Source organism: Leopardus geoffroyi, chromosome D1 (assembly GCF_018350155.1).
Source record: "Leopardus geoffroyi isolate Oge1 chromosome D1, O.geoffroyi_Oge1_pat1.0, whole genome shotgun sequence".
Lineage (NCBI taxonomy): Eukaryota > Metazoa > Chordata > Mammalia > Carnivora > Felidae > Leopardus > Leopardus geoffroyi.
The window spans coordinates 99,131,421-99,158,783 of NC_059329.1; the positions used below are offsets into that span (position 1 = coordinate 99,131,421).

A 27,363-nucleotide genomic window follows, 5' to 3' on the forward strand; every position below is an offset into this window, starting at 1 on the left:
CAACAGCCAAAATTGTTCTAATATTGGAGATCAGTTTTATACATTGGTGCTACAATGCTAATCCTTTTGTTTGATAACCATAAAGCAGAAAATACTTCACTAGAGATCAATTAATCATTCAATAATTTTGAATACCCACTATTTGAAAGAACTGGGGATATAAAGAAGATGACAAACTTGTCACCCTGGAGGAGATTACAGTGGAATTCAATTTACCAAATATTTGTTAATCAGAAGTTAATGGGGGACTGAAGGAGCTGATGGCAGAGCTAGGAAGGTCTTCAATAAATAAATAAATCCTAGGTCAGGACCACTATGAAAAGAGAAGTACAAGCTGCTTTGGTGTTACAGCAAGAGGATTTAATCTACTTTAGGCTAACAGGTAGGATCTCCCCTAAAAAGTGATTCTTAAGGTAAGACCTAGAGGATCAAGAAGTATTATGGGGTGAATTGGGGAGAATGCTATAGGCAGAAAGAACAGAATATATTAAGGTCCAGAGTTTGGTGGGGAAAGTGTGGCATATCTGATACCGGGAGGAGTTCAGTATGATGGGAGCACAATAATTAGATGGTAATTAGAGAAGTGGCTGGAAGATAAGCAGGGGCCTCAAACGTGTCATAGTTTGCCTCAATGGCCATAGGATGATTTCAGACATTAGTGAGGCAATGATATGGGAAGATTTTTATTTTCAAAAATGACAGCTTTGATTACATTGGAAAACATGATGGAAGGAGGCAAGAGCAGAGACAGGTAGTCTTATAAGAAGACTACTGCAGCACTCTTGGGGCAAGAGATGGTGGTGGTGGTTGGGATAAGACCCTCGGTTGGGAGTAATTGTGTCTCTTGGGGTACATTTAGTAAAGTCTGGAGACACTGTGATTGACCTGAGTAATGGTATTATTGATATTAGGTGGGTAGCTGCCAGAGATGCTGCCAAACACCCCACAATACACAGGACGGCCCCCCAAAACCAAGAATTATCTGGCAAAAAATGTCAACAGTACCAAGGTCAAGGAACTCTGGGGTAAATTACTGGCAGTGGGATGGAGAAAAGGAGATGAATTTGAGAGATATTTAAAGGTAAAACCAGAAAGACAATGAGAAAAATGAGAAGTCAAAAATAATGTTCTGGTTTTTGGCAAGACAAGTAAAAGAAAGTGCTACAGTAGGTATATATACAAAGTAGTATGGGAACAAAGAAGCAACTAATTCATTCTCCTAGGGAAGATATGGGGTAGAAGGGGGTATACCGGGCAAGGGCTCCATAGAACACTCTAATTATAATCAAGTAACTGTTTAACATGAAATAAATGAAAGAAGGTTACCGTTACTTACAATTTTGTCATAAAAGTCTTTGGGAAGTTTGGAAAGAATTTCTACTGCCTCCAATAGCTCATAAGCATCTATCTGTGGCACCTCATCACCATCATCACCACCTTCCAGAAGAAAAACAAAACAAACCTTAAAAACAGATGGAATGTTTCTACTTATCAAATAGTTATCACTCCTTTCACAACCTGATGAAATCGCTATATAGACAGAATCCGTTATTAGTGCTATAAACAACTTCTATTGTATTAAATGGCAGTCCTACAAAACGTGCCTGTTCTTATTTTCAGAGAAACCAGTGTTTTAAAAACTGGCTTACCTCCCTCAGCATCGCCACCAGCAGACTGTTGCTGTTCCAATTTCGCTTCTAGTTCTTGCTGGGAACGCAGAAATCGACTTGGTTTAGGAGCACCTGTTGGCAATTTGACCCATTCTTCTTCTAGTTCTTTCAACTACAAATATCATAAAATATTTTTAAAATATGCCTACATCCTCACCACTACAGAACATTTACTAACATCAGAACCCAATTTCTTATTTATGTAGTTCTAACAAGGCAAACAAGAAACGATATACATTTAAAGTGTATATATTTGGTATATGCCAAATACGTGTTTGACATAAGTCAAACTGACATATTTACTACCTAAGATGTAGGACTAAGCACTTAGAAAAAAATCTACTTTTTAGAACACTCATTAGTTCATGAATTCAGATATACTTGTATTAGATAATGTCTCTAAAACTAACTGTAATAAAAAACAGATAAAATACATTTTGTCCAAAAAACAGATAAAATGCATTTTGTCCAAATAGACATTAAGTCCTGCTACCCAACAGCATGATAAAGGGATCTTTTAAACTGCTATAGACTCAACACTGACATACTAGAATCACTGAATGCATGGTATTTAACTTGAGAAGACAAAATAACATCAGAAACAGTTATCTGAGAGAAAAAAAAAAAAAGGATTTCAAAATTAAAAATGAAAAAATAATTATTTGTAAGGACAGAATATCAGCAACAGGAAGGAAATATCTTCATATTAACCTTATGCAAAGACAACCAAAAAAATTTTTTTGTGTCTCACCTGGACAGAGTTTATATTTTGTAATGGGGGTCTCAGAGCGTCCCGAATCCATCTGTAAATCTCCACAGCAATTAGTTTTGCTTCATCTCGAACAGCCTTTTCTCGAGACTCAAAGAGTTTTGGCAACACTTTGATAATTGGCTTAAGCAAGATGATTTTGGAACCAAATTCACTAGATGTAAAAATTGTAAAAAAAAAAAAACTTGTCAGCCTGCAATCTACTTGGGCAGTATTTCTTTTGTATAAACGTTTCATTTTTTTCTATTTTTTTTTTTGCCATTATACTTAAATTATAAAGAGCTATTTATACTTTTTTTTTTTTTTTGATGTTTATTCACTTTGAGAGAGAGTGCAAGCGAGGGAGGGGCAGAGAGAGAATCTCAACCAGGCAGGAGAGAGACAGAGAGAGGGAGAGAGAATCCTAAGCAGGCTCTGCACTGCTAGCACAGAGCCCAATGTGAGGATCAAGCTCAAAATCGTGGGATCATGATCTGAGCAAAAATCAAGAGTCAGACGCTTAACTGACTGAACCACCCATACACTGCTCAAACACAGTTTTGTACTTATTATATACATATATATTTTTTTTTAATTTTTTTTTTTAACATTTATTTATTTTTGAGAGAGAGAGAGACAGTGCATGAACGGGGTAGGGTTAGAGAGAGAGAGGGAGACACAGAATCCGAAACAGGCTCCAGGCTCTGAGCTGTCAGCACAGAGCCCGACGCGGGGCTCGAACTCATGGACCGCGAGATCATGACCTGAGCTGAAGTCGGACCCTTAACCGACTGAGTCACCCAGGCGCCCCTGTACTTATTATATATTAACAGACTTACACAGGTTGAGATATTTTAAAATGGCCAAGAAAAAAAGAGAAGAAAAAGAAACCTCATAACCATATATTTTTTTTAATTTTTAAAAATATTTATTTATTTTTGAGAGAGAAAGAGACAGAGTGAGAGCAGGGTAGGGCAGAGAAGAGACACAGAATCTGCAGCAGACTCCAGGCTCTGAGCTGTCAGCACAGAGTCCAATGAGGGGCTTGAACCCACAAACTGTAAGATGTGACCTGAGCCGAAGACAGATGCTTAACCGACTGAGCCACCCAGCCTCACCCATTTGTTTTTTGTTTTTGTTTTTTAATTTGAATCCAAGTTAGTTAAAATATAGTATAATGTTTTAGGGGTAGAATTTAGTGATTCATCACTTACATTTAACACCCAGTGCTCATCCCAACAAGTGCCCTCTTTAACTCCCATCGCCCATCCCCCCACTCAACACCCGCCAGCAACCCTGTTTGTCCTCTGTATTTAAGAGTCTTTTGTGGTCTGCCTCCTATTTTTATCTTATTTTTCCTTCCCTTCCCCATGTTCATCTGTTTTATTTCTTAAATTCCACATATGAGTGAAATCATATATTTATCTTTCTCTAATTTCACTTAGCATAATACATTCTAGTTCCACCCACGTTGTTGCAAACAGCAAGATTTCATTCTTTTTCATCGCCAAGTAATATTTCATTGTGTGTGAGTGTGTGTACACACATATATATATATACACACACACATATATATACACATACACACACACACACACACACACACACATATATGTACACACACACATACACCACATCTTCTGTATCCATTTGTCAGTTGATGGACATTTGGGTTCTTCCCATACTTTGGTTATTGTTGATAGTGTTGCTGTAAACATTGGGGTGCATGTGCCCTTCATTTTTGTATCCTTTGGATAAATACCTAGTAGTGCAACTGCTAGCTCGTAGGGTAGTTCTATTTTTAATTTTCTGAGGAACCTCCATACTGTTTTCCACAGTAGCTGCACCAGTTTGCATTCCCACCAGCAGTGCAAAAGAGATCCTCTTTCTCTGCATCCTCGCCAACATCTGTTGTTGGCTGAGTTGTTAATTTTAGCCATTCTGACAGGTATGAGGTGATATCTCATTATGGTTTTGATTTGTATTTCCCTGATGATGAGTGATGTTGAGCATCTTTTCATGTGTCTGTTAGCCATCTGGATGTCTTCTCTGGAAGAGTGTCTATTCATGTCTTTTGCCCATTTCTTCACTGGATTATTTGTTTTCTGGGTATTGAATTCAATGAGTTCTTTATGGATTTTGGATACTAACCCTTTATCTGCTATGTCATTTGCAAATATCTTGTCCCATTCCCTCAGTTGCCTTTCAGTTTTGTTGATTGTTTCCTTCGCTGTGCGGAAATATTTTATCTTGATGAGGGCCCAAGAGTTCATTTTTGCTTTTGTTTCCCTTGCCATATCTATGTTTAGATGTCACTCTTCCAAGAGTATTATGTAATGTCTAGGGTCCAGAATAATATAAAAATTTTAAACTAACCTTCTAGGTAACCATACTGGGGATAATTCAAATCTATAAAGGACCAAATGTGTAATGTCTTAAATATATATGTGTATACATATAAAAGCTTAAAAACATAAACAAATCACTTTATACATATTTAGATGAGTGAAATCTACTTTCGATAAATTTTTAATAGTTCTTATGATTAAGGTAGTTCACTCAAAATTGACAGCTTACTGGGGCGCCTGGGTGGTGCAGTCGGTTAAGCGTCTGACTTCAGCTCAGGTCACGATCTCGCGATCAGTGAGTTCAAGCCCTGCGTCGGGCTCTGGGCTGATGGTTCAGAGCCTGGAGCCTGGAGCCTGCTTCCGATTCTGTGTCTCCCTCTCTCTCTGCCCCTCCCCCATTCATGCTCTGTCTCTCTCTGTCTCAAAAATAAATAAACGTTAAAAAAAAAAAAAAAATTGACAGCTTACTAATCCTGGCAGCGTATTTCACTCCTGACTTTGAAGCTATCACCCTGTAACTCCAGGCAACCTAAATCTCTCTTTGCTTAGTTTTTCACGCAGAAAAGTTGCATTCTGACTTCTTTTAAAAAGGCAGCACATTTAACCTTATATATCTGTCACATTTTATATTTTTAAGTTCCTAACTGGCCAAATTTAGCTTTCTGAGTCATTGCTAACATTTCTGCATAGCAAATTCTGGAGCAAGAGGGATTTAGTTATGAAAGAACACTGACATTCTATAGTAGAACTCATATACAGTTGAACCTTGAACACAGGTTTGAATTGTGCGGCTCCACTCATACATGGAATTTTTATAGTACAATATTGTAAATGTATTTTCTCTTCCTTATGAGTTTCTTAAAAACATCTTCTTTTCTCTAGCTTACTTTATTTTAAAAATACAGTATATAATACAGATAACATACAAAATATATGTTAATTGACTGTTTATGTTACTGGTAAGGCTTCCAGTCAACAGTAAGCTATTAGTAGTTAAGTTTTGGGGGAGTCAAAAGTTATACACGGATTTTTGACTGCATGGGGTTAGCACCCCTAGCCCCTGTGTTGTTCAAGGATCAACTTACTTATCTATTATTTATTTTATCTTCTATACACAAATGCAACAAAAATTTTCAGTATAGCTACTGACATACTCCAACAGGTTGGAGAAGATGGCAAATACTCTACTTCAGAAATTATATTTAAAGAGATTATGTAAATAACCTAGTATATCAACCACAGCATGGTTATGTAAATAATTTAAATATAGATATAACATGAAAATAAACTAGATCTCCAAGATTTCCTTTAAAATCCCCTTTATTTTAATAGAAAAGAACATTTTAACTTCAGCTAACCTTTAAGACTAAAGGAAAAATAAGAACTTAGGGTTATGAAATAATCATCACCATGCCTGAAGAACCTAACATTTGGGATCTCTGAGTCTTCCTTTACATTACTATGGTTTCATCTGAATTTTTTTTTTGTTTCACTCTCCTGGCCTACTGAAATATGTAAGAAAAGCCTATGGAAGAGGTCTACATGGAAAACAGATACCTTAACAAACAAAACCTAACCTTGATACTAAATATATTACTACAGAAAACCAGCTAGGGTGGGGCGTCTGGGTGCCTCAGTGGGTTGAGCGTCTGACTTTGGCTTGGGTCATGATCTCGCAGTTTGTGGGTTCAAGCCTTTCATGGGGCTCTGTGCTGACAGCGCAGAGCCTGGAGCCTGTTTCAGATTCTGTGTCTCCCTCTCTCTCTCTGCTCTCCCTCCTTTGCTCGCACTGTCTCTCTCACTCTCAGGAATGAATAAACATTAAAAACAACAACAACAACAAAACAAAACCCAGGATTGAACAGTTTGGCCTTTTCAAGGTCCCAGAGAGCTATCTAATTTTACTATAGATTCTGAGATGCATTAAGACAAATAAAGAACTACACAGGGATGGAACTAAACTACATCTGTCAGGAAAACATAAGAAGATATACCTAACTTGCTCTTTTTCTACACTTATTCTGCCAGTCAGTTTAAAAGTAAAATAACCAGAGTTTACAGCATTTTCGATTAGAATCTTTTGGTTAAAGGTAGATTATAGCACAATATATATCTTTATTAAGAGATCCATTACTAAGGACCACAACATATTTATTGAGATAAGCGCAGTTTATCACTAAATTCTAAATTTAGTCAATTCACTAAATTTCTAAAATGATAAAAATGAGCACATTATTTATTAGTCATAAAAACATACCTACTATACACTACACTAGGCTTCAAATGAGGAAAAATTTATCACACAAAAATCTAACTGAAAGTCTAACTTTACAAAAGAACATTATGAACCAAGTGAAAGACAACATAAAATTTAAGACTTTTAAATTGAGGATCATTTAACAAAATTTAAGAATTTTGATATTTCCATGTAAGATAAACACCAAAAGAAGCATTTTCTCCAAGAAGTAGGTCATACACAAAATCACAAGTGAGCTAACTTGGGATGACCTTTACTCCCATAGGTCACACATTCAGGATTTCACTATAACTGAACTTTCTAAAGCTTCTCATGTGGACAGCATTGGAGACAGGATGTCAGATTGGAAGGATTGCCAAATCAGAACAAACTAGTGTTCAGATTTCCATCACAAATTATAGCCACTTGTTCCTGAAAGAGATCTCATTCATGAAAAACTTTATTCTAGTGTTGAAAATAACTTATTACATAAGGGTAAAAGTTATTTTCTATTTGTTATTGCTGTGCTTCTGTTTAAAGGCATATAGCATTTCCTTCTACTTTACTAAAAAGGCATCTGAACAAAGGTTTGCTTTGGCTAATAAACTGTCTTTAGCCAATATTCCAAAGTACATAAATATATGCTTGGGGATAACAAAAGAAGAGCTGCTTAAACATTCTAAGGAGTTTTTCCTCAAAAGGGCCAATTCATAATTGGAGAACAGGTCAGAAACATTCCCTGTTCATCTTCATTAGAAGGGGATTTAGATAAAATGACTATGCAACACCACTTGAAGGCTAAAACTGCTGAATAGAAAGCACCACACTTGAGGAATGACTTTAGCTTTCCCAGGTCAATTTTCCTGGCTGGTGTGCCATGCCAAGTCAAGTCCAGCAGTTTTCATTTCCGTTTACGCCAGGAACTCAAACGCAATTGAGATATTCTAGTTAACAGAACCAAAGCAAAACATCTTACCTTAAGGCTTTCCTCAGTGTCTCTATGCAGGCCACTACAATCTTGGGGTTCTTGTTGTCCAGGCCTTTTAGGAGCTCTTCTTGCACAGCCTCTCCTTTCTCAATCTCTATGTACATCAGACAAATCTCAATGCCTAGCTCCTTGGCTTTGGCTTTGGGCTGGTTGAACACTTTACTTACGACACCTGACACAACTTCTCCTGTGGTTCTGTAATACAGAATACAAAACACCACCACCATCACACACACAAAAACACACTTCAGTAGAAAGAGCTGGAAAAGATCATGGGGGCGGGGGGCAATGACAAATACTTTTTAAGATGTTTAGAAACAAAGTAAAGGAGTTTCTAATTTTTAAATTTATGTTTAAGAACATGAAAGATAAACTTAATGCAAATCATAAAAGTTTAAGATGTATCACACCAGGCAATGACACAGAACCATAGTTTCTGTTTATAAATATAGGAAAAGTCGAACAAGAAAGCAAAAATCCCTTGAAATCCCATTACCCAGAGAAAACTACTTTCAGCTATTTGGTATCCATCCTTCCAGATCTATCTCTCTATATGCATAGAAAATAGATAGACAGACAGACAGATAGATAATATATATATATATACAGATATATTTCACAAAAATAGGATTACAGAGTTGTTGCTTTTTTGAAAAATTTTTAAAAGGTCATTTTAAACATTTCTTAGAACAAGAGAGTTTCTTCACAGAGGGAATGGATATGTACCTTTAAACAAAAGGCTGCTCCTAACTCCTTGGCAAGACTTTATAGTAACTTAACTGCTGTGTGTCTTTTCTAAATTAAATAAAACCTAGACCACCGGAAATCAAAAATAAAGTAAAAAAAAGGAATGGTCCCACTAATGGCAAGGGAAACACAGTGATGCTGGTAACAAAACTGTCAGATCGATGGTGTATCATCTTTGAAGTCAAGTATATATTTCTTGTGCACTTAAGTAGAGGTAGAGGGTTCCCCCCTCCTTTTTCTTGTACGGAGGGCTCCTTTCAATGACATCGAGATACCATTACAGAACCAGGTCTATGAGGTATGAGAGAGTGGGTGATCAGAAACCTCTATCATCTACAACTCAAGTCAAATGGGCCAGGAGCCATGGAAGTTTAGTTAGCACCACCTCTCCGAAAAGAGAAAAATGCCTAATGACCACAGAAAGAAAGGTGTGTTTCTAAGATCACCTAGCCGGGAAGCTTTGTATAAAGAAATTTTTGTAATACCCAAATGTTTTCAGTGAAATTCTGGTAATTCCTTTCCTAACACCTTCCAGTTTCTTCTACAAGTTACTTGAGATTTTCTCTCTAGTTTAAAGTAATTCCCATTACAAAAGGCTCAAAAGGAAATTCACTTGTTCATCAAACCTTAAGATAAAAAACTCAAGACTTCTAATTTGCTCCTCTTTAGAGATCTCATGTACTATTTAGATTTCTGAGAGCAGATAAAACCCGAATGAAAAACAAGTATCAAGGAGCTATGAAGTAAGAAAATGATTATCTTCCAAAAGTGCTAATAACTAAGGACAATGACCCACAAATATACATAACTTAACCCACATAGTACCAGATAAGGGTTTTTACCAGAGGAGTTGGAAAAACTACTTACTTTCCTGCTACATGGGCATTTTCAACATACACAAGTGCAGCTTCTAACCCTTTCAGCTGAACCACTGCATTGGAATCAGTCACAAATTTTTTGATCAGTCCTAAAAATTTGGACCATTCTGGGCTCTTTTCATCCTTTATTTTCTGGAAGATCTTCAGGGCTTCTTCATATCCACTTAACCTTGCTTTCCAGAGCTAAAAGAAAAGTATTTTGAAACAAAATACAATTTAATGAGATTATTATCTACTGTTAATTGGAGAAGTTGGGGGGCGGGGAATGACTACCCTATACCAAGTAATTTGAACAAAGGACCCCATGATTAGAAACAAAAAAGGAGTTTAAGAAATTCAGAGTTTTCAAAGAGAATTAGCTAATAAACTCTTTCTTATAAGTGTTTAATATTTGCAATATTCTTCCAAGGCCATCCAGAATTCCTAACAGGCCACTATAAGTCTATCTCACTTTGTATCCAAGTGTTAGTTTTTACTTCCGTGTAATATGTAATTTGTAATTAAAGATGTAACAATTCAAAAATGAAAAATCACCCTGCTGAAACTGCCTAATCTCCAAAGCATGTTGTTTCTCGGTTGTATTGTGTAATCATTGGGCAGCTCTATACTATACTGTAACGTGGGAATGCTCACAAAACAAGCCAATGACACTAAAATCTGAGCTCTAGAAAAGTCTTACCTTGTGTTCACATTTCTGATCAACCGGCAGTTTCATCCACTCACTGTCATCTCCCATTGTGCTTCCAGTTTCTCCTCAGAATTAAGAGTAATTCCTAGTCAGACAAAAATCAGTACCTAGTAAATCTAACAATCAAGCAGTCTTGTAAGACAAAATGATTTTTCTGAGACTATTATTTTATCATGCATGCACCAGTAAGAGTAAAAAAGCTCATTTTTTGGTCAAATGCCCATTTAATTCCATTAACAGAATCTTTAAAAAGTGAAAGAAAAAAGTTACTAGAAAAAAAATCTACACAAAGGGGTGCCTGGGTGGCTCAGTTGGTTAAGTGTCTGACTTTGGCTCAGGTCATGATCTCATGGTTCTTGGGTTGGAGCCCCGCGTCGGGCTCTGTGCTGACAGCTCAGAGTCTCAAGCCTGCTTCAGATTCTTTGTCTCCCTCTCTGTTCCTCTCCTGCTCACAGACTCTCTCTCTCTCAAAAATAAATAAAAGATTTTTAAAAATTAAAAAAAAACCTACATATGGGCACTTGGCTAGTTCAGTGGGTAGAGCACACAACTCCTGATCTCAGGGTCATGAGTTTAAGCCTCACATTGGGTGTAAAGCTTGCTTTTTTTTTTTTTTTAAGTTTATTCATTTGAGAGAGAGACAATGGGGGAGGGGCAGAAAAAGAGAATCCCAAGCAGGCTATGCATTGTCAGTGCAGAGCCCAATGCTACACTCGAACTCATGAACCATGAGATCATGACCCAATCTGAAGTCGGATGGTCAACTAACTGAGCCACCCAGGCGCTAGGAGGGACCAGCTTACTTACAACAAGCAAACAAACTAAATCAAAACTGAAAAAAAGGGGCGCCTGGGTGGCGCAGTCGGTTAAGCGTCCGACCTCAGCCAGGTCACGATCTCGCGGTCCGTGAGTTCGAGCCCCACGTCGGGCTCTGGGCTGATGGCTCAGAGCCTGGAGCCTGTTTCTGATTCTGTGTCTCCCTCTCTCTCTGACCCTCCCCCGTTCATGCTTTGTCTCTCTCTGTCCCAAAAATAAATAAACGTTGAAAAAAAAAAAAAACTGAAAAAAAAAATCTAAATGAATCTAGAAAGGATGGATATGTGTTTTAAAAACAAATGATTATATATTTTCCCAAATGGGAAATTCCTAGATATATAACAAAGCCAGAATAAAACTGAAGAGCTACTTGGCCTTTAAAATGTGAGAAAAGAGTTTCAAAGAAAGTCATACTTATAACTATTAACCTAAAATTCTTTCAGACAATAGTCATTATGAAAAAATCTCAATGTTACCCAGCTCTCTACGTAACTCTAGATAATATGATTATATAAAGTAGTAAAAATTAGGGTTGCCTTGGTGGCTCAGTCAGTTAAGTGTCTGCCTTTGGCTCAGGTCATGAACTCATGGCTCCTGAGTTTGAGCTCTGTGTCAGGCTCTGTACTGACAGCTCAGAGACTGCAGGCTGCTTCCAATTCTGTGTCTCCGTCTCTCTCTGCCCCTGCCCTGCTTGCACTCTGTCTCTCTCTCTCTCTCTCTCTCAAAAATAAACATTAAAAAAAAATTAAATCCCTGAATGAACTATATTTTTATAAACTTTATATCCCTTTGTAGTTAGGTTTATATGCAACATTCCTATAAAAGCTTTATGCTATTCATTTAGATAACACCTTTTATTATTTTTTTTTTTTATTCTAGAGAGAATGTGTGTATGTGCATGTGGGGGAGGGGCAGAGAGAGGGCGAGAGAGAATCCCAAGCAGGCTTCACGCTGTCAGAGCAGTGCCCAACCAGAGGCTTAATCCCACAAACCATGAGATCATGACCTGAGCTGAAATCAAGAGTCAGACACTAAACCAACTGAGCCACCCAAGTGCCCTGATAACAACTTTTTTTCTGATTATAAAAGTAATATATGTCAACTGTAGAAAATCTGGAAAGTACATAAACTACATAAGGAAGAAAAGTATTAAAACACAATTTTAGGGGCACCTGAATGGCTCAGTTGGTTAAGCGTCTGATCCTTGGTTTCAGCTCAGGTCATGATCTCACGGTTTCATGAGTTCAAGCCGAGTCGGGTTTTGTGCTAGCAGCGCAAAGCCTGCTTAGGATTCTCTCTCTTTTTCTTTCTCTGCCCCTCCCCCACTCATGCTACCTCTGTCTCTCTCAAAATAAACAAACTAAAAACATTTTTTTAATAAAAAAAAATAAAAAAATAAAACACAATTTTAGGTTTATCAGGGTGGCTCAGTTAAGCATCTGACTCTTGATTTTGGCTCAGGTCATGATCTCATGCTTCATGGAATCAAGCCCTGAGCTGGGCTCTGTGCTGACAGTGCGGAGCCTGCTTGGGATTCTCTCCTTCTCTTTCTCTGCTCCTCCCTTGCTTGTGCGTGCATGTGCTCTCTAAATAAACATTTAAAAAACTCCACAATTTTACCACCAATTATTAACCATGATGAGCACTGAAATGTACATCCACTTGAATTCTTTCAGAGTTTTTTCAACAAACATGCAATGTATAAATTATATAAAAAAGACAAGTATAATCCTCTTGGAATCTTTTTCTCATATAGCCACGAACATTTTCCCATGTTTGAGAACATGATGTTTAAAAAAAATTTTTTTTAATGTTTATCTTTGAGAAAGAGCAGGAGAAGGGGAGAGGCACAGAGAGAGAGACACACACACAGAATCCAAAGCAGGCTCCAGGCTCTGAGCTGTCAGCACAGAGCCTGGCACAGGGTTCCAACCCACGAGCCTTGAGATCATGACCTGAGCCAAAGTCGGATGCTCAACCAACTGAGCCACCCAGGTGCCCCGAGAACATGATGTTTAAAGGTTGTATAGCATGCCATTTTATAAATGTACCAAAATTACCAATCTTGACGGTGGACATTTGTTTCCAATTTTTCAGCATTTTATATAATGTATAAGGATATTGTTTATCTCTCCATCCCCAGTCCCAGTCTGACATAAAATATACCTTCAATAAATATTTGTTTAATGTATACCTTGACGGTGTCTGCTATGAATTGGGTACTGTGTGAAGTATTTTTTAAACATGTTGACTCACTTTGTACTAACAACAACTACGTGAAAGAAAGACATTCTCTCTGTTTTACACACTAGGCTCATAAAGTTTAAATAATTTGCCTAAAACAACAGAACTGGATCACATTAAAAATTCAAAATCTACGCCTCTTTACAACTTGTTCCCTCCCATAAAAAAGTAGGGAATATCCCAGTGAAAGCTGTATACTCAAAGACTTAAGTTTATTAGAGTACATGGAACTTTTATTAAGACTTCTCTCCAAAACCCCCAGAACCCTGAGAAACAATAGCAGTGTGCTTTCGAGTATGAGTCAAACCTTCATAGCAATTCTGCAGCAATGGTGGGAGATAAAGTAGTACAGCAGTTTGTAAAGTAGTATGGCATTATCTAAGTTGAAGATGCACATATTCTACTTCATTCCTAGGTATATATACCCTAGAAATTGATGCCCCCTGCACTAGAAGATCTATACAAGATATTCATAGCAATGTTGTTCATAAAAGCCAAAAGTTGAAAACACTTCACAGGTTCATCAAAAAGAGAATGAATAATAGTGGAATATTCACTGAGTGCAATATTATATGGCAATGAAAAAGAATGAACTATGCCATGCTTCTCAAACTCTTTAATGACAATCTTTTTAAAACTTTCAAGCAATCCCTATCAAAATAACATCAGCATTCTTCACAGAGCTAGAACAAACAATCCTAAAATTTGGATGGAACCACTAAAGACCCCGAACAGCCAAAGCAATCTTTTTTTTTTTTTTTTTTTAATTTTTTTTTTCAACGTTTATTTATTTTTGGGACAGAGAGAGACAGAGCATGAACGGGGGAGGGGCAGAGAGAGAGGGAGACACAGAATCGGAAACAGGCTCCAGGCTCTGAGCCATCAGCCCAGAGCCTCACGCGGGGCTCGAACTCACGGACCGCGAGATCGTGACCTGGCTGAGGTCGGACGCTTAACCGACTGCGCCACCCAGGCGCCCCCAAAGCAATCTTGAAAAAGAAAACCAAAGGCATCACAATCCTGGACTTTAAGCTGTATTACAAACCTGTAATCAAGACAGTACGGTACTGGCACAAAAACAGACACTCAGATCAATGGAACAGAAAAGAGAACCCAGAAATGACCCCCAAACGTATAGCCAACTAATCTTTGACAAAGCAGGAAAGACTATCCAATGGAATAAACACAGTGTCTTCAGCAAATGGTGCTGGGAAAACTGGACAGTGACATGCAGAAGAATGAACCTGGGCCACTTTCTTATACCATACAAAAAAATAAACTCAAAATGGATGAAAGACCTAAACGTAAGACAGGAAGCATCAAAATCCTAGAGGAAAAAGCAGGCAAAAACCTCTTTGACCTCGGCCGCACCAACTTCTTACTCAACAGTCTCCAGAGACAAGGGAAACAAAAGCGAAAAGGAACTACTGGGACCTCATCAAAATAAAAAGCTTCTGCACAGCGAAGGAAACAATCAGCAAAACTAAAAGGCAACCGATAGAATGGGAGAAGATGTTTGCAAGCGACATATCAGATAAAGGGTTAGTATCCAAAATCTATAAAGAACTTACCAAACTCAACACCCAAAAAACAAAGAATCCAGTGAAGAAATGGGCAAAAGACATGAATAGACACTTCTCCAAAGAAGACATCCAGATAGCCAACCAACACATGAAAGAAATGCTCAACATCACTCATCATCAGGGAAATACAAATCAAAACCACAATGATACCACCGGATGAGGAGAAAGAGGATCTCTTTTGCACCGCTGGTGGGAATGTAAACTGGTGCAGCTACTGTGGAAAACAGTACAGAGGTTCCTCAAAAAATTAAAAATAGAACTACCCTATGACCCAGCAACTGCACTACTAAGTATTTATCCAAGGGATACAGGTATGCTGTTTCAAAGGGGCACATGCACCCCAATGTTTATAGCAGCGCTATCAACAACAGCCTAAGTATGGAAACAGCCCAAATGTCCATCGATGGATGAATGGATAAAGACGATGTGGTGTGTGTATATATATATATATATATATATATATATATATATATATATATATATATATATATGGTGGAGCATTACTCGGCAATCAAAAAGAATGAAATCTTGCCATTTGTAACTACGTGGATGGAACTAGAGGGTATTATGCTAAGTGAAATTAGAGAAAGACAAAGATCAAATGACTTCACTCATAATGAGGAATTTAAGATACAAAACAGATGAACATAAGGGGAGGGAAACAAAAATAGTATAAAAACAGGGAGGGGGACAAAACATAAGAGACTCTTAAATATAGAGAACGGAGGGTTGCTGGGGGGTTGTGGGAGGGGGATGGGCTAAATGGGTAAGGGGCATTAAGGAATCTACTCCTCAAATCATTGTTGCACTATATGCCAAGTAACTTGGATGTAAATTTAAAAATAAATAAATTATTTTAAAATTTTTAAGTAATTATACACAAATATGTTTGTAAAATACAATAAAAATTATTAGATCTGTGTATTTTTAGAGTTCCCCAAGGGAACAGAAAACAGTACAAGCACCAAGTAAAACAAAACATTTGGTAGTTCTGTAAAAAGTTAAACATAGAACTATCATATGGCTCTGCAATTCTACTCCTGGGTATACACCCAAAGAATTGAAAACAGGTATTCCAACAAGTACATGTACGTGCATATTCATAGCAGTACTAGTCACCTGGGCCAATAAACAGCCCAAATGTCCATCAATGGATGAATAAACAAATTCTGGTGTGTAAGTACAATGATTATTCATCCATAAAAGGGAATGAAGTACTGATACACGCTACCACATGGCTGAACTTCACAAACATGATGCTAAGTGAAAGAAACCAAACACAAAGATCCCATATTGTAGAATTCCACTTATATGAAATATCTATAGTAGATTAATCTTTAGAGACAGAATGCAGACTATGGGGTACCAGGGGTTGGAGAAAGAGCAGGAATAGGAAGAAACTGCTTAATGGGTAAGGAGTTTTACTGTGGTGTGATAGAAATGTTTTGAAACTAGAAAGAGATGGTGCTGACACAACACTGTGAGTATTCAAAATGCAACTGAATTGTTCACTTTAAGAGAGTTAATTTTATGTAATGTGAATTTCATCTCAATAAAAAAAATTTGTAAGTTCTCAGGTGATTTTAATATGCAGCCTGGGTTAAAAACTTCTAAAGTTATTTTCTTGGCATAAGTTTGAGCTGCAAAAGCAATCTCTCCTATCTGACTTTTTAAAAAGAGAAACACTCAATGAAAGCTTTCAACACATTTTCTAACCAAGAGAATGTGAACTGTCAGTATCTTTCAGGATTCTGTAAGTTTACTGCAATACTTTTTCTTTTTTTCTTGTTGGTTGCTTTTTAGAAACCATTAAGAAAAAGAATATCTAACCCAACTGCCTCATGTAAAATTTAGATGCCATTGTGTTATATATTCTGAAATGGCTTCTACTACTTTATTGCCTGAGTTTTTAAAAGTTGGTGTTTATGGTTGCTTTCTATTAAAAAGAAAGGCGTGCTTCATACCCAAACTTCCCCAGCCATTGAAATAATGGATATAGTGTTATGTATGTGGCACTGGGGACTCCTGCTCTTCGTGTTGGTCTTCTTGCAGGATTGATATATTAAGGAAAAAAAAAGGCCTTATCCACTAATTTTCTTCCCTAATTATTTTCATTTTAAAATTAACTTTAGAATTTAATTTTTTACATCTTACAGTTTGTGAGTTAGGAAGCATTACAATAAAATTGACCCATTGACCTAACACCCAATCTAAAAATTAGAACACTACCATTATTGGGGTGCCTGGGTGGCTAAGTTGGTTAAGTGTCTGACTCTTGATTTCAGCTCAGGTTGTGATCTCGTGGTTCGTGGGTTTGAACCTATGTTGGGCTCTGCGTTGACTGCGCAGAGCCTGCTTGTGATACTCTCTCTCCCTCTCTCTCTCTCTGCTCCTCCCCTGCTTGTGCTCTCTCTCAAAATAAATAAATAAACTTAAAAAAAAACCACAACAGAACACTACCATTATTATTACTTCACCTGGGCATTTCTTTCCTACTCCATCCTTCTCCCACAGAAGCATTTTCCTGGAGTTCGTTTAGTTCTACGCCATAGTCACAGTCACACATCCCTAAACAACAAAATTAACTGTGCTTGTTTGTTAGCTTTAGAAAAATATTATCTGCGTGTTGTCTTCCATGACTTACTTTTTTCATTCAATATTTCATTTGTAAAATTCATCCGTGTGTGTGTGTACTATAGTTCAAAACTACTCAAAATGTGGTACAAAGGACTGTACTGGATCACAAACGTATCATTCAGAGACAAGTACAGAAATGGAGATAGTGGTTTAGAAACTGCCATAGCACCTAACTTCTTTTATTATGGTGGTTTGAGGATCTGAACAAAGTTCAGCAAGGCTAAAGTATAAAATGCAACACAGAAAGTAAAAGGATATAAAGTCAGGCTAGAAAGTTAAGTCAAGATCAGACCCTGGAAGATCTTGTGAGCAATGTTAAGGAATTTGGACTTTATCCTAAATGTAAAACGAAACTTTGAAGAATTCTAAATAGGAAATATTACATATGCTATCGAACTTGCATTTTTTTGAAAATTTTAAAAAATGTTTTATTTATTTTGAAGGGGGCAGGGGCAGAGAGAGAGGAAGACAGAGAATCCCAAGCAGGCTCCGTGACATCAGTGCAGAGCCCGATGCAGGGCTCGATCTCATGAAGCATGAGATCATGATCTGAGCTGAAATCAAAAGTCGGATGCTTCACCAACTGAGCCATCCAGGTGCCCCCAAACTTATATTTTTTGAAGACCATATGTTGTACATGTAAAAAGCAATGTAAACAATGCTTTGGAAGGCAGTAACCATGGAGGGAAACCAGTTAGAATACAGTGATCTAAATCAAAGATGATGGTGGCCTGCACCTGAGGATGGCAAGACTATCCATCTTTCCTTCTTAAAGGTAAAATGGAATTAATACATATACATGCCACTTTGTCTTAAGAATGTACAAAAGCGGGGGGAGGAGGCCCTGGGTGGCTCAGTCGGTTGAGCATCTGACTTTGGCTCAGGTCATGATCTCACGGCTCATGAGTTTGAGCCCTGCATCGGACTCTGTGCTGACAGCTCAGAGCCCAGAGCCCCTGGTTTGGATTCTGTGTCTCCCTCTCTCTCTGCCCCTCCCCTGCTCATGCTCTGTCTCTCTCTCAAAAGTAAAATAAAAACATTAAAAAAAAAATAGCGTACAAAAGGGTTCTTTTTTGTGACATAGGCCTCTGGTAAAGTCACAGACACCTTCTTCAGAATATTTTTTAATGCATAAAATAAAATATGTAAGATTATGTCAAATAATTTTGAAACATAATTGTTAATTACATTTTATCAAAATATTTCCTTTAAAATGTGAATGACATTTTAAATGAACTTCTCCATACATTAAATAAAATCTAGCAGCAGGTGTATTACTATAATTACTATAATTTTGAAGTTATATTGGACAAAAATATTTTGATATACTATATCACATAATGTGATTATGAAAATTACTTCTATTGGTAACAAATACACAGGTCATTCTAACATTATTGTGGCTTATGGCCTACATTCTTCACTGAAGAAAATGCTAAAATTTCAGTTAGATGGTTAGTAAGAATAAAGATGCAATTATTTTTCCTTCCAAGTTCATAGAGTCCCTGAATTCCAACCCCAGGTTAAAATCTCTTGGTCTACACAACCTTCTAAATCTTATGGTCACATGAAAGCTCTTTACTTTCAAAGACTTTAGGGCACTGTTTACAACAGTCCCAAAGTCTCTACCTAAAACAGTTACTACCAATCTATATTTCAATAATACTTTATATTTTACCAGTATTTTTACAATAACTTTCTTATGTGAGGATCTAGTGAGGAAGATATTTAATTGCTTCTATGCATTTCACAATGTAAATGCAAGCACACTGTTTTATTACCTTATTGGGTTTTCTTTCTTTTTTCTATTATTCTAAGTTATGAGCTCTTTCTTCCTAACCTGTAAGATTCTCTTGAGCAAGAACTTTTTGTCTTAATAATCTCTATCCTCACAATGCTCAAAGAACAACATGGGATAAAGCGAATATAATTATCCTCTTTTTACATATATGGAAATAAAGGTTCAATGTCTTACCCAGGTCACTTAAGTAGGAGAGACTGGCCTAGAAGAGATTTCTTGAATGCTAGTTTGGTGAATTTCTTAAAATTTATCTACATATGGTTTCTAGACGATCTATAGTGAAAACTATTCAACCTTTATAAATAATATGATTTATTTTGGTGATTACCTAACCCAGTTCTTTTTTTTTTTTTTTTTAATGTTTTTATTTATTTTTGAGAGAAAGAAAGAGGGTGAGCGGGGAGGGGCAGAAAGAAGGGAGACACAGAATCCAAAGCAGGCTCTAGGCTCTGAGCTGTCAGCACAGAGCCTGATGGGGGACTCGAACCCATGAACTGCAAGGTCATGACCTGAGCTGAAGTCTGACGCTTAACCAACTGAGCCACCAAGCACCCCTTACCTAATTCAGTTAAGATATAAAGACAAGAAAGAAAGAAAGAAAGAAAGAAAGAAAGAAAGAAAGAAAGAAAGAAAGAAAGAAAGAAAGAAAGAAAGAAAGAAAACATAAGAGTAAATGAGCATAATGTGAAAAACAAGTTTATTTGACTCTTTCAAAAGGACATAGGTAACTTAGAGAAATTTAAAATACAGTTAGCTGGTAAGGGGGAAATCATCCCTAATCAGCAGCTGCCTCTAATAATCAAGTCTACCTACCCAATTGGGCCTTAAAACACTGTTAACCTGCCTTTGGATAAGAAAGGAATGACTACAGTTTTAATTGTAATTTGGGATTATTCATGCAGTCCAACCCTTACCCCTGAAAGCTCTTATTCCATTGAGAGATGGCTCTACTATCTGATCAAAAAACAAAACAAAACAAAACAAAACAAAACAAAGCAAAACAAAACAAAAAAACTTTCCTTGAGATTAATAAAAAACAAAAGGATGCTAGACTACAATGGCTATAGTTCATATTCATTCTAAATTTCTATAATTCTAGAACATTTGGGGAAGTGGTCTTTAAAGTGACCACTGCTTGAAAGCTGAACTCTGCAAATTTTAACTAGTCATTGTCACAAGGGAAAATAAAAACCTTGGGAACATCCAGAACACATACAGGAAGTAATGAAGAGGAACCTCAGAGTCAGTATAAAATAGAACACATGTAAAATTAAACGTAACGATTTCATGAAAAGTCACATAAGTTAAAGGCCTGAATGATTTCTTTAGAGGAATGTAGTACTGTTTTCAATATACACAGCAAACTGAAACCAAACTAACATTCACAATAGCCAAAGAATGGGAGCCATCCAAATGTCCATCCATTGATGAATATGGAAAATCCACACAATGAAATATTATTCAATAATAAAAAGAAATGAAGTACTATAAAGAACTCCTAAAACTCAACAACAAACAACCCAATTAAAAAATGGGCAAAGGGGACACTTGGGTGGCTCAGTCAGTCAGGAGTCTGACTCGATTTTGGTTCCGGTCATGATCTCACAGTTCCTGAGATGGAGCCCCATGTGGAGCCCCACACCTGCTTGGGATTCTCTCCCTCTTTCTGCCCCTCCCCTGCTTGCTTGCACACACGCACGTACATGCTCTCTATCAAAACAAATTAATAAACTTAAAAAAAATGTTTTAATGGGCAAAGGACTTGACTAGACACTTCTCCAAAGAAGAGCTACAAATGGCTAATAGGCACATGAGAAGATGCTTAACATTACTAATCATTAGGGAAATGTAAATCAAAATTTTAAGATTCCACCTCACATCTATTAGGATGGCTACTATCAAAACAAAACAAAACAAAAAGACAATTGTTGGCAAGGATGTGGAGCAACTGAAACCTCTGTACACTGTTGTTAAGAATATAAAATGGGGGGGCACCTGGGTGGCTCAGTTGGTTGGGTGTCCGACTTTGGCTCAGGTCATGATCTCACAGTTCGAGAGTTCGAGCCCCATATCAGGCTCTGTGCTAACAGCTCAGAGCCTGGAAACTGCTTCAGATTCTGTGTCTCCCACTCTCCCTGACCCTCCCCAGCTCACATTCCGTCTCTCTCTCTCAAAAATAAATAAACATTAAAAAAAAAAAGTCAGGGGGCGCCTGGGTGGCGCAGTCAGTTAAGCGTCCGACTTCAGCCAGGCCATGATCTCGCGGTCCGTGAGTTTGAGCCCCGCGTCAGGCTCTGGGCTGATGGCTCAGAGCCTGGAGCCTGTTTCCGATTCTGTGCCTCCCTCTCTCTCTGCCCCTCCCCTGTTCATGCTCTGTCTCTCTCTGTCCCAAAAATAAATAAATGTTGAAAAAAAAAAAATTAAAAAAAAAAAAAGAATGTAAAATGGTATAGCTGCTGTGGAAAACACTATGGCACTTTTTCAAAAAATTAAAAACAGAATTACCATATGTTCCAGCAATTCTACTTCTGGGTATATATGCCCAAAAGAATTGAAAGCAGGGTCTCAAAGACATATTTTGTACACCCATGTTCATTTCATAGCAGCATTATGCACAATAGCTAAAATGTGGAAGCAACTCAAGTGTTCATCAGTGGGTGAGTGGACAAGCAAAATGTGGTTTACACATACAATGGAATATTATTTAGCCTTAAAAAAGAAATAATTCTGACATATGCTATAATCTGGATGACCCCTGAGGCCATTATGCTAAAGTGAAATAAACCAGCCACAAAGATCATTCCACTTAAATGAGACAGTCAAAATCAGAGAGACAGAAAGCAGAAGGGTTTTTGCCAGTGAACAGATGGATTGGGGTATGTTCAATGGGTGTAAAGTTTCAGTTTTCCAAATGAAAAAAATTATGGAAATGGATGGTGGTGATGGTTGTACAACATAATCTGATATGGTATCTGATACCAGTGAACTGCATACTTAAAAATGGTTAAGATGGTAAATTTTATGGTATATGTATTTTATCACCTTGAAAACATTATACTAAAAAAAGTCAGTTTCAAAGAACCACATACTGTATGATTCCATTTACATGAAATGTCCAGAATAGGCAAGTCTATAGAAGTAAAAAGTAGATCAGTGTGGTTGCCTACAAGTGAGGTGTTTGGGGCTATCAAAAGGGTAATGGCTAAAGAGTGTGGGATTTCTTTTATTTATTTATTTATTTATTTATTTATTTATTTATTTATTTATTTATTTCTGAGACAGAGATAGAGCATGAGCAGGGGAGGGACAGAGAGAGAGGGAGACACAGAATCAGAAGCAGGCTTCAGGCTCTGAGCTGTCAGCACAGAGCCCGACGCGGGGCTCGAACTCACAAACCCTGAGATCATGACCTGAGCCAAAGTCGGTCGCTCAACCGACTGAGCCACCCAGGCGCCCCAAGAGTGTGGGATTTCTTTTTGGGGCAATGAAAATGTTCTAAAACTGTGGTGATGACTGCACAAATCTAGAAATATACTAAAAGCCACCGAATTGTACACTTCAAAATGGGTGAGTGATATGTAAATTATATTTCATTAAAACTGTTTTAAAAAAAAAAAAGAAACTAACAAAGTTTACTAACAGAAGTCCTTAGAAGATAAGAATGATTTGTTGGGGTGCCTGGGTGGCTCAGTCGGTTAAGTGTCTGACTCTTGGTTTCAGCTCAGGTCATGATCTCATGAATCGTGAGTTCAAGCTCCACATCGGGCTCCACGCTGATAGTGTGGAATCTGCTTGGGATTCTCTCTGCCCCTCTCCTACTCACGCTCTCGCTCTCTCTCGCTTGCTCCCTCTCTCCAAATAAATACATAAACTTTAAAAAAATGATATGTTAAAGCTACTGATCATTTTACATGTGCATATGTTGGCTGCAGAGGTTAAGAGTCCTTTCTAATAATAAGGAATTAGTCTATTCCAATTTTACCTAAAGCATTCACATTCACTGAATTTTCCTATGGGTGCCTAAGTTCACAGGAGTACAAGTAAGAAGTTTAAACAAACAATCATAATACAAAATATGTGTGGAAACTGCTTTAAGCAAGGGATAAATAAGGATTATGGGAGTTCTAAGACAGGATTAAAAAAAAATTTTTTTTAACGTTTATTCATTTTTGAGGGAGAGAACAGAGGATGAGCCAGGGAGGGGCAGAGAGAGAGGGAGACAGAATCTGAAGCAGGCTCCAGGCTCTGAGCTGTCAGCACAGAGCCTGACTCAGGGCTCGAATTGACTGTGAGATCATAACCTGAGCCGAAGTTGGATGCTCAACCGACTGAGCCACCCAGGCCTCCCTAAGACAGGATTAACCACCAGTAAGTGAGGTATGGTCAGCGAAAATCTCATAGAAAGGATGGTATCTGAACTCAGTGATTAATGAAAGGTGGGATTTCCAAAAAAACAGACAAACAAACAGAAGTAGAAGAGGAGATATTCTAGGCTGAGAAAATAAGAAAGGGAAAGTCTTAGAGACAGGAAAGTAACAGAACATGTTCAAAGAACAATGAATGGCTCCATTTACTATAGTCTAAGACCAGAGAGGTAGACTAGGGTCAGGTCATGTAGAATCTTGAATATTAAGCTAAGCAGCAGATGCTGATGACTGCAGCAGGGCAATGACATAATCCTATCTACTTCAGAAAGATAAATCTACGTAGAATGGATTGGAAGGGAGAGAAATAGAATCTTGCTAGAAAATTATCACAGTACTCCAGGACAAAGATAAATAGGAGCCAGAATTAGGGGTCTTAGGACTGGAAAGGATGGGCAGGGGAGACTGAAGGGAGTTACATTAAAGAAGGAGAATCCGTAAGCCTTAGCAAATAAGGATGTGGGAGCAGTTAGAGTCTAGTAGGAGGATCCAGTCTAGGTGACTGGGAGAACAGTAGTGTCAATGACATAAAAATGTCGGGAGTTCTGGATTGTTTATTTTTGGGGAATGGAGAAGAGGTGAGGAATATGATGAGTTTAGTTTTAGACTTGAGAAATATGATCTTCAAGTGATTGAAAATGTGGCACCAGGATTAAACAGAGGATTCTGGATTTTATAAACACAGACATAGGAAACCGAGTTGTCATTGCATAACAAGGTTTGATGCTTTAAGAGTAAATAAAACTGCCAACAAAGAGAAGCATTAATAAAATTAATATGAACTATATATGATGATTGCTATGGCTCATTCAATCTAGTCATACTACAAACGTTCATAACTTTCAATTATTCAGAGCTCTCAGGAGCCTTTACAACTAGCATGAAACAGAAGCAAAGGCAAGGAGGCCAGCTAAAATAAGTCTATTCCACGGAAATATTATAATCTTACATATTACTGTATCTAAAACATCTTCCAAAGAGCTCAAATACCACATAATCCACACTGCTGCTGAAAAGGTTTAGATGTAATTGTTTATTTTTAGACTAGAGATTAAGAAATGTTTCCAAGTTCATATTAAAGGTAGAACTTAGAATAAATTTTGAACCGATTTTTCAGTTTAGTATTCAATTAAATAACAAATTACCTATTAAGTATATATTATTATAACATATAGACTCAAGCAATCCGCATTTTCTCATTCATCAATCAGCTAAAAGTAAGGCACCAAGAGATCAAGTCATGAGTAATGTTAGAGCTGGGCCTACAACCTAGATCTCCTTTCTCTCAGTCCACCAACTTGGCCGTACCATTCATGGGTCCAACTGGAGTATCCTTTTAAGTTCCTCTAACTTGACAGTCTATAAGAATGATCATAAAGCTACTAAACAGGCTGTTTCAGCTTTCTACTTGGGAAGAAGCCATGGCAGTGAAACCATTTTATGGCTAATTCCCAAGCTCTTGACCTACAAAAGCTCTTCGCTATCACAATACACGAGATCTGGATCTGATTACCATTCCTGGACTCTCACTTCTGGTTAAGGAAATGCTACTGCAGAAGCATAGAATAAGTGTGAGGGAAATTTGAAGAAAATGTCCACTCCAAAAGCAACTCCTTTGAATGACCAATGAAGTATGATAATAGACTCAAACAAAAAAACAAAAAACAAACAAAAAAAGAAAGAAAAGAAACGAACTATAAAACAGGGAAATGGGGACAAAACAGAATACACAGGCAAGCCCAGATAGCTTTACTCAAACCTTATATAGAAAGGACAAATGGATTAAAGAAGCATAACAATTATGTAACTGTCATAGAAAAGTTAAGATTTTTATTACTTGGCCAACCCAGACAAAAGCTCATCTCTAAGTACCAGTAACAAAAAGACAAACCCTTCCCCCTAAATTTAAAAACCTCACTGCCCTTAGGTAATTCCCATTAACAAGGACAAGTGTTACCCTCTTGCTGGAGTATTCTCCAGAAATCTGAACTGCTTCACTAGCAGTTATCTCAGGAAACTTGGGTGTGCTTGCTGTCCTAGTCCTGGGATGGTGGCCTCTCATAAATTCCTTCTGAAGGGGAAGGATAAAGAGCTGTCTCTGAGCGATCTCTTACACATCCTGCTATTCATATCAGCAGGACAGAAGATTAACTGAACTCTCCGGAGCAGATGATCACTGTTAATGTCTCCAAAAGAGGGACCCACAGCAACACAGGCCTCTGGGGAGTTGGAAAGCTAAAACCTGGCTGTGAATTAGGTCAACTTGGAGAGTTACTGCTCAACTCTACCAAGGTACCTGAAAATCTAATGCTTACTCATCTCTAAACTACCCAGGTCTCCAAATCCCAGGCGAAGGACCCAAGGCCCAGGACACTAGATCCAGCTCCACCCATCCAGCTCAATGGGGTTACACTCGAGTAAAAGCAAACCTCTCCTCACCGCAAGAGGAACCAGGCTGGGGCAAAGCCGGGTCGTGGACACAGCTCAACCACTGCATATCCAAACAAGCACCCTAGGGCCGCTGTCACCACCCAGAAGTAGAGCAGATGCCCCAGGCTTTAGCTCACTGCAGCCGGCATTGTTTACGCTCTTTCGCCACCTAAGCCTCTGATAGGCCAGGAAAGTCCCCTGCACTGTCCACCAGGACTTCCGGCACGGGCACGGGATGCTTGACCCCCGCCCGCAGTTTGACACTTACGCTCCCTGGGCAGGGAGAGGTCTGGGGGCCCTATGGTCCGAGCAGAATCAGCAGGAATACCCGGCGGGCCGTGGCGGCATTGGTGCGGAGGGCTGCTGAGAAACGCCTCCTCCAGGGGCGGGGCCCAGAGCTCTCTGTCAGAGTGCCCGCCCCACCTCGGTGCCCCTCCCAACACCCACTGAAGGCTTAAAGGAGCCGCTTCTTAGTCCAGAGGTCTGCAGGACTCAGGGTGCTGCTTCTAGCCCACAGGGTTTTCAAGGCATGAGGCAAAAGAAGGACCAACTAGAAAGACTCCTCCCCGGTTGGGTGGGCCTCTTTTTTTGTTGGCAACACAGGCAACGTTCCCGAAACAAAGGAGGTGACCAGTTCTTATTATCACAATCCTAATCCCTCCTCCAGAGATGGAAAAAAAAAAATTGCTGCAGGCAATAGCCAAAGTATCTGGGTAAATATATAGCCCCCATTATGTAAGATGCTTATTCCATTAATTTGAGCAGTTAGTGTTCTTCAAATGGCAACTGAAAGAACCAGAAAGGAATTTGGGCAGCCTGCACTGATTCACCACCTCACCCTTTCTCTACCACAGGGGAAATCCCAGACAATGATAGAAGATGGGTAGGAAGGCAATAGGAGGAGAAATGGAAAACATTCTCCTTCTCGTGAGCAAAATGTGCCAAGAACTGGCACAAGAATTCAAAAACTGACCAAGAATTCATCACATGTCCACGTAGATGAAGAAATCTTGCACACAAATACAATTGTGATGTGCAGCCATGCAATTTAATATGAAGAGTTCTTGAGAAAACTGTAGTAGAAACTGGATTAATATCTCTGGAGTTAAGTAATGGTCTCTGAGC

At 38.2% G+C, this 27,363-nt stretch overlaps 1 protein-coding gene across 7 annotated transcripts in view; it reads right to left on the reverse strand.

Moving 5' to 3' along the window:
* CKAP5 (cytoskeleton associated protein 5) overlaps positions 1-27,363 on the reverse strand; it is a 115,564-nt gene that overhangs the window by 63,205 nt on the left and 24,996 nt on the right. For 3 of the 7 annotated variants that reach the window (XM_045486744.1, XM_045486741.1, XM_045486747.1), the window contains exons 2-7: positions 10,295-10,388; positions 9,605-9,798; positions 7,979-8,185; positions 2,422-2,593; positions 1,650-1,782; positions 1,337-1,437 (exon numbers count right to left, since the gene is read on the reverse strand). In XM_045486744.1, the coding sequence (XP_045342700.1) occupies positions 1,337-1,437; positions 1,650-1,782; positions 2,422-2,593; positions 7,979-8,185; positions 9,605-9,798; positions 10,295-10,351 (864 nt within the window). In that variant the 5' untranslated portion in view covers positions 10,352-10,388. Of the gene's footprint in view, positions 1-1,336; positions 1,438-1,649; positions 1,783-2,421; positions 2,594-7,978; positions 8,186-9,604; positions 9,799-10,294; positions 10,389-26,247; positions 26,627-27,363 lie in introns of those variants that run through there. The other 4 variants (XM_045486745.1, XM_045486742.1, XM_045486746.1 and 1 more) reach the window with 3 other exon arrangements.